This window comes from Etheostoma cragini, chromosome 6, assembly GCF_013103735.1.
Source record: "Etheostoma cragini isolate CJK2018 chromosome 6, CSU_Ecrag_1.0, whole genome shotgun sequence".
Taxonomy (NCBI): Eukaryota; Metazoa; Chordata; class Actinopteri; order Perciformes; family Percidae; genus Etheostoma; species Etheostoma cragini.
Window position 1 is genome coordinate 168,258 of NC_048412.1, and position 8,402 is coordinate 176,659.

The 8,402-nt window shown below is 42.9% G+C and overlaps 1 protein-coding gene across 1 annotated transcript in view; it reads left to right on the top strand.

The window, feature by feature from the left end:
- The window catches only part of LOC117946128 (SNF-related serine/threonine-protein kinase), a 24,436-nt gene that overhangs the window by 9,787 nt on the left and 6,247 nt on the right, over positions 1-8,402 (top strand). The window contains exon 3 of the mRNA XM_034874003.1: positions 2,319-2,460. Coding sequence (XP_034729894.1) covers positions 2,319-2,460 — 142 coding nt within the window. The remainder of the gene's footprint in view (positions 1-2,318; positions 2,461-8,402) is intronic.

Sequence of the window (8,402 nt, forward strand, 5' to 3'; positions counted from 1 at the left end):
CCACAGCATAGTCATCAGAAAACTTCTGAAGATGGCAGGACTCTGTGTATTAGTTGAATTCTGTGGTGTAGATGGTGAAGAGGAAGGGAGAGTAGGCAGTCCCCTGCGGGGCCACAGTGTTGCTGACCACGCTGTCTGACACACAGTGTTGCAGACGCACACACTGTGGTCTGCCAGTCAGGTAGTCAAGACCTTGGCCGTTGCGGCAGACGGGATGAAAGGGCTTGAGCGGGGCCAAGGAGGCTCCGCAGACAAAAGCACCATGTTGGTGAGCGCAGGTATGCCTCCAGATTATATTTGAGGGATTGTATTAAACTCCAGACCAAACCAATTACAGTTGCGTTAATCAACCGAGCCTTTCTCTTAAACAAGTGCTTTTAAAAGCACCATGAGCTCGAGTCCAGCTCCTTCTGCCTCCTTCTGCAGCAGGGTTAGGGTTATATGACATGCGGAGACTAACCCAGCAAGGACGGGTCTAAAGATAGGGCCAATGCATCAGACAGCTGACTAAGGGCTACGCCTCTGGCTATAAGCATTTTAAGCAAAACAAAAACGTGAAAGCCACAAAAAGTAGTTTTTAGAGTTGGATTTTTTTTTGTATCAGTTTCTTTTTTTGTGCATCATCAGGACTCCGCTCTGCCAACTCATTAAGTAATGAGGGCATCGGAGCCTTTGAGCTTAATTAAAAAGTTACTTATTATTGTCATCATGGTAATTACTGCAAGGCTGCCAATGTTAGATTGGAGTTGCTTCATCCCTATGCGTGTGTGCGTGCGTGCATGTGTGTGGCTGAGTGTTTCTGCATGTTGGCAGTTTGCTTTCTCACGGTGCATACATGATGCACACTGGAATGAACACATTCACACAGGTGAATTGATTTGACAATTATTATACTGTTGAACCACACACAATCACCCTTTTGCATAATAGCGTTATGCATGAGCGCTTTTTGGGGTTTTAATGATATGAACCTATTATGCAAACCCTCCACCTCGTCCCGATGCACAGCCATGCAGAATTACAGCTGTGGGAGCACAGGATTGGTTTACCAGACTCTAAGGGAAATCCGGCTTCCCTTAATTGTCTCCTCATTTCCATTCAGTGGCGTCTTTTCCATCACAGTCCCCTTTTCTGAAGACATGAGAGGAGCAAGGTATTGAGGAAAGACGTATTGTAAGATGAGATGTCCCTTCCACTAAAGTATGTTAGGTCGTCACTAGTCTCATAATGTTTACTGATTAGATACAATATGTGGATTGTTGTATTAGGTCACAATACGTTTTGCATGTCCAGCTCTATCTCCACAGCACTGTGGAGTAAGTTCTGGCTACACCACAGATGCATTCTAGCATAGGAGAAAAAATACTTGCTGACCTGTTTGCATTTCTTTAAACCAATCCCAACGGTATTCGGCGGTGCTCAGTTCCAGACGCAGCAACAATGGCTCTGCTAAATAGTCTCCTGAAGGAACATGTTTTGGTGGAACATTTGAAGCACCCAAAAGAAAACTCCTCATACAATATTACATGAAGTTGACTGTTGCTGCCTGAAACCCAGAAACTGTCTCCTTGAGAGTCTCCAGTCTGCAGCGTTCTGAAAGCTGCCAGTTTCCCCCAATGGCACAAGACGGTGTATCATCTCCATAGAAACCACTCTCTGGACTTCCAGTCCAACACGTAGCTGGATATTGCTTGTAGCGTCTTAAAATATGAATGAGGATAGTGAGATACTTGCTACATCTGCATTTCTATTAGAGGTGAAACGGAGAAAACAGCTGTTTTATTTCTCTGATTCTCTGCTTTGTTCTAACTGCTCCCTCTCTTCAGTCTCTATCTGGCTGTTCATCCAAGACTCCAACCAGTTGTAACTCCTGAGTCACAGCAACACCCTGAGCTGGTTTGAGTTGAGCTGAGATGGGCCGGTTCTGCCTGCTGAAACTTTTCCTTCAGCTAAAACTGTTTCATCTTGACACAAATCTTTGGTCTGAACTGGGCTTTACTGGTTTAAAAGAGTGATCCCGGTCCCTTCCACTCAGTGAGGCATACAGCTTATTAATTTATGAACACCGTTATCAGATTGGCCAAAACCCAAAGCCCAGGAAATCAGTTTTCGGACTTTGAAAGTCTGATTGATAAATCCCTATCCATATTCTGGTGACAGTGTTTGGGTCAAAATAATTTTGTATTCCCAGGAAAGGACAGCTAGCACAGTGTGTGACTGAAGAGTAATGGTTGTAATATGTGTGTATGCTGTAATTAAAAAAACAAGCTAGCAGTACACATGGATTCAGACTGCGTTTGTGTTTCCGTCGTCCTCAGATATCTGGAGTCTCGGTGTGATCCTCTTCATGTTGGTATGTGGCCAGCCCCCCTTCCAGGAAGCCAATGACAGCGAGACTCTCACCATGATCATGGATTGTAAATACACTGTACCGGCTCACGTCTCCAGCGCCTGCAAAGAGTAAGTGACACATGCACACAAGCTCTGTCTGCTCTTATAAAAAAAATGGATTCCGGTTTGGGTAACACTGTTACAATAAGACACAGTACATGCACTCTTTCCTTCCACCATATATCTCTGTGTATCCCAGCTCTCTCCCTGCCTGTTTCTGACTTACCTTCCACTGTTCATGCTGGATCTGCAGTTTGGAGAACAGCATGAAACTGACAGGGTGGAACTTTAACCATACTACCGAGACCAGGGGCCTCATGTATAAAAGATGGCGCAGTGTTCATACCAGAAGATTGCATACAGCCAAAACTTGAAAAGTTCATACGCACAGAAATTTTCACATGCAAAACACTGGGCGTATGCCAGGGCCTGCACACCTTTTCTTTATACAGCACTGAGACGGCTCTTGTCAAATTCTTTAATGACATCGACATTAACACAGATAATGGCAAAATTTCAGTCTTAGTATTACTTGATCTCAGTGCTGCATTTGACATGGTCGACCACGACATTTTACTAGACCGATTGGAAAACTGGGTGTGAAACTTAAACTTGAAATAGTCAATGGGACTACAGTAACAGAGATATGGAATAATGAAATAGTAAATGGGACTACAGTAACAGAGATATCGAATAATGAAATAGTAAATGGGACTACAGTAACAGAGATATCGAATAATGAAATAGTCAATGGGACCACAGTAACAGAGATATGGAATAATGAAATAGTAAATAGGACTACAGTAACAGATATGGAATAATGAAATAGTAAATAGGACTACAGTAACAAAGATATGGAATAATGAAATAGTAAATAGGACTACAGTAACAGAGATATGGAATAATGAAATAGTAAATAGGACTACAGTAACAGAGATATCGAATAATGAAATAGTCAATAGGACCACAGTAACAGAGATATGGAATAATGAAATAGTAAATAGGACTACAGTAACAGATATGGAATAATGAAATAGTAAATAGGACTACAGTAACAAAGATATGGAATAATGAAATAGTAAATAGGACTACAGTAAGAGAGATATGGAATAATGAAATAGTAAATAGGACTACAGTAACAGAGATATGGAATAATGAAATAGTAAATAGGACTACAGTAACAGATATGGAATAATGAAATAGTAAATAGGACTACAGTAACAGATATGGAATAATGAAATAGTAAATAGGATAAACAGTAACAAAGATATGGATTAATGAAATAGAAAATAGGACTACAGTATCAGAGATATGGAATAATGAAATTGTCAATAGGACTACAGTAACAGATATGGAATAATGAAATAGTAAATAGGACTACAGTAACAGAGATATGGAATTATGAAATAGTAAATAGGACTACAGTAACAGAGATATGGAATAATGAAATCGTAAACAGGGCTACAGTAACAGATATGGAATAAAGAAATAGTCAATAGGGCTACAGTAACAGAGATATGGAATAATGAAATAGTAAATAGGGCTACAGTAACAGATATGGAATAATGAAATAGTCAATAGGGCTACAGTAACAGATATGGAATAATGAAATAGTCAATAGGGCTACAGTAACAGAGATATGGAATAATGAAATAGTAAATGGGACTACAGTAACAGATATGGAATAATGAAATAGTTAATAGGGCTACAGTAACAGAGATATGGACTAATTAAATAGTAAATAGGGCTACAGTAACAGGTATGAAATAATGAAATTGTAAATGGGACTACAATAACAGAGATATGGAATAATGAAATAGTAAATAGGACCACAGTAACAAAGATGTGAGCAGAATCAAGGCAGTCAAGACGGCCCAGTGCTTGGTGGACCGTGTCCACCTTGTTCACTTAGTAGCCTACAAAAGATCCATGGGATCATTCAGGGTTTGTTCCTGGGGAGACGGATCCGTGCGTCCCTACTCCTGTACACCATTGATGTCTGAGCCTCCGCGCCAACACACTCACAGACGCTGTTGCATTTTCCCGTGCTGATCTTTTTCTTGCAGAGTAATGGCGTTTTTCCACTGCTGGTAACAGCTCGACTCGCCTCGCCTTGATTCGCCTCTACTCGACTCGACGCATTCTACGTCAACTTTCCTTTGCAAAATGAGTGACACCTCAGCGTGGCTGGTCACCATAGCTACGCTTGATGATGTAATTTTCAACTCGACTCACAACAGCACGTTGGCTACTCGCTACAGCCAGAAGAAATGTTTTGTTTAAAAAAAAAGCTGAAGGAAGCAACAAAAATCACGGCTGAAAAAAAACAAGAGTTTGGGAATTCCTCCGGAGTTCAGACGTCGACATGACTATTGCTCGCCGACACAAAAGGGTAAGTTAAGTTTCCTGGTAACGTTGGCTAACATTTGCATGTGTTAGGGGCCCCGGTCAATCTTTGCTATACGCTAGCATTATATAAAGTACATGAACTTTAGCAACCACGATTACACACCAACATGTGTGCTGTTTGTGTTTCAGAGCATTCACGCTTTGCAAAATCGCCGCCGCAGACCGTCTGGTGGGTGATGTCCAAACGGTGAGATCTCTGGTTCTGACCTGCTGGGCTTCGTATAATCTTTATGAGAGTCATGGCTTATGACAAGGACTGGGATGCATCTGGGCCAGCAGAGCCGGGGGGGACACTGTCACAGGGTGCCGAGGAAGAAGACCGGGATGTCCGGGAGGGTTTGATGAGCTACTTGAAAAGCTAAATAAAAACTTTTCTTTGATAACTTGTCTTGTTTTTTAAAAGTAGCAGTATGCAATATTGGAAACGACATAAAGCCCCTAATAGCCCTTAATATTGAAAAGGGAGAATAGTGCAGAGTAGATAATCTGTCGGTGTCTGGCTAGATTTGTTTTTTAAATGTCACGTTTGTTCTGGACACACTCTCCGCACTCTTGTTTGCTAACAACGCAGTGATCCGACCAACCAGCAGCCTGCAGGTTTCCACGTCACCTTTTGGGATTGCATCAGCTTGCTTGGGACCTCGACTGAAGTAGTACTAAAAAAAGTACCTGGTAGCAGGTCCCAGGGAATTTTTTTTGTAATGGAAAACCAAAAAAGGCGAGTCGAGGTGAGTCGAGTAGATACCACACAGTGGAAAACCGCCATAAGATATTTCATCCATGGGAAATACAGAGGAGGACTGAAAATATTTCCTAAATGGATTTTTCAGTCATTTCCTGTCCTCATGCGGATTGATTTATTAGTGTGTGAAAGATGTGTAACATTATCCACATAAATGATCAAACGTTTATGGACTATCAGTCCATACTGTTATCGATACTAGTCTTTATAATTTTGTGCAAAAAAAATCACGACATGAAGGAGTAGGGCTTCACGATTATGGCCAAAATGATAATCACGATTATTTTGATCAAAATTTTGATCATGATTATTCCCACGACTATTTGTTGATTTTAACCAAAATTAATTTTATCGTGACATAGGCTATTTATAACTGTTAGAAGGAGTGTGAAGGACACTACTCAAAGAGAGACGGCTGACATTATGAACGGGTCCAGCACGGGTCGAATGGTGTATACACACGTCGTGTGTATGAAATGTCTGTATCGTCACTGCGCTGCATTTTTATGAATTATGATATTCTGGCCATGGGTCACATCTCTCGCCCATGTCCAGCAGCTCCGTCTCACACGCTATTACTATACCAACTTAAGTTAGTTGCATTCAATAACTTCTTCTGTGTTCTTTGCCGAGGCGGTCGCGATAGCAGAGTTACCTGTTAGCTGTGTTAATAAAAAATTTAAACTGCAGACAAATGTCAGAAGTGTGGACCGGCGCTGTGTTGCCGGGCGCGGAGAGTAAGAGGAGAGAGAGTAGAGGAGCCATCAAAACACAGAAAAACAAAACGGACGGGACAAAATGTTGCGTTTACTGGTAAACTGGTAAACCTTGAGACCGACGTAAAACAGACTGCTATCTGTTGAGTTTTCCTCCCGTCCCTCTGTCCTCTGTGAGTGTCTCCATCTAGAAACCATCGATCACGCAAATTTGATCGTGGAAAGTCAAAATCGTGATCGCAATTAAAATTCGATTAATTGTGCAGCCCCATGAAGGAGTCAACAGGACCACGCTGAGACTCATACACTGACTCTTTAGGACTTTCTGTCTCAGTTGGTATTGCTTTACATTAAGGCTGCTGCTAACCATTCATTTCTATCAATTAATCAATAGATTATTTTTATTTAAGATGATTTTGGGGCTTTTTCGCCTTTATTTACCAGGACAGCTAGGTGAAAGGGGAGAGAGAAGGGGAAGACATGGAGGAAATTGTCACATGTCTGGTTTGAACCCTGGACCTCTGTGTCGAGGCATAAACCTCCCTGTGTGCACCTACTCTACCCGCTGAATCAACCTGGCCAGTATCGATTCTTTTTTGATTAGTGGAATTACCCTTTGGTGAACTTACTAGGAGTGATACAATTCTCCAAATACACAATTCGATGATTGCATTTTTGATTGGTGTCTAAAGTGAATTAATGAAGATGAAAAAAAAAAATTTGACATTAACAATATTTGTGACAGCCTCCCTGTGGAGGCTGGGGGCATTGAACCTGAGTGGACAATGTTCAAAGTTTCCAATGCTGAAGCTGCGGCGGGGAGCTGTGGGCTAAGGGCCTTAGGTGCCTCAAGGGGCGGTAACCCACGGACACCCTGGTGGACACCGGTGGTCAGGGAAGCAGTCCGACTGAAGAAGGAGTCCTTCCGGGATATGTTATCCCGGAGGACTCCGGAGGCAGTTGCAAGGTACCGACGGGCCCGAAGGGCTGCTGCCTCTGCCGTGACAGAGGCAATGCAGCGGGTGTGGGAGAAGTTTGGAGAAGACATGGAGAAGGACTTTCGGTCGGCACCAAGGTGCTTCTGGAAAACCGTTCGCCACCTCAGGAGGGGGAAGCGGGGACTCATCCTAGCTGTATACAGCAAGGATGGGACGTTGTTGACCTCAACTGGGGAGGTTATAGAGCGGTGGAAGGAGCACTTTGAGGAACTCCTAAATCCAGCTGACGCGCCCTCTGTGGTGGAGGCAGAGCTGGAGGATGATGGGGGATTGTCGTCAATTTCCCTGGTGGAGGTCGCTGAGGTAGTCAAACAACTCCACAGCGGCAAAGCCCCAGGGATTGATGAGATCCGCCCAGAAAAGCTTAAAGCTCTGGGTGTGGAGGGGCTGTCTTGGTTGACACGCCTCTTCAACATTGCGTGGAGGTCTGGGACGGTGCCTAAGGAGTGGCAGACCGGGGTGGAGCTGGTTGATGTGGCTCGGGAAAGGGAAGTTTGGGGTCCCCTGCTGGAGCTGCTGCCCCTGCAACCCGATTCCGGATAAGCGGTCGAAGATGGATGGATGGATGAATATTTGTGACAAAACTTGTGTAGTGGCACATGTCCAGTCAGCAGACTGAATAACTTAACAATGGAATATGAAGAGTAAAACGGGGCTCTGTATCAACTCAGCTGAGATATGCAAACTATTTCTCAGGACGTTAGATACAGTGGTGTGAAAAAGTGTTTGCCCCCTTCCTCATTTCCTGTTCCTTTGCATGTTTGTCACACTTAAGTGTTTCGGAACATCAAACTAATTTAAACAATAGTCAAGGACAACACAAGTAAACACAAAATGCAATTTGTAAATAAATGAAGGTGTTTATTATTAAAGGTGAGAAAAAATCCAAACCATCATGGCCCTGTGTGAAAAAGTGATTGCCCCCTAAACCTAATAACTGGTTGGGCCACCCTTAGCAGAAACAACTGCAACCAAGCGTTTGCGATAACATGCAATGAGGCTTTTACAGCGTCCTGGAGGAATTTTGGCCCACTCATCTTTGCAGAATTGTCTTAATTCAGTTACATAAGAGGGTTTTCGAGCATGAACAGCCTTTTTAAGGTCATACCACAACATCTCAATAGGATTCAGGTCAGGACTTTGGCT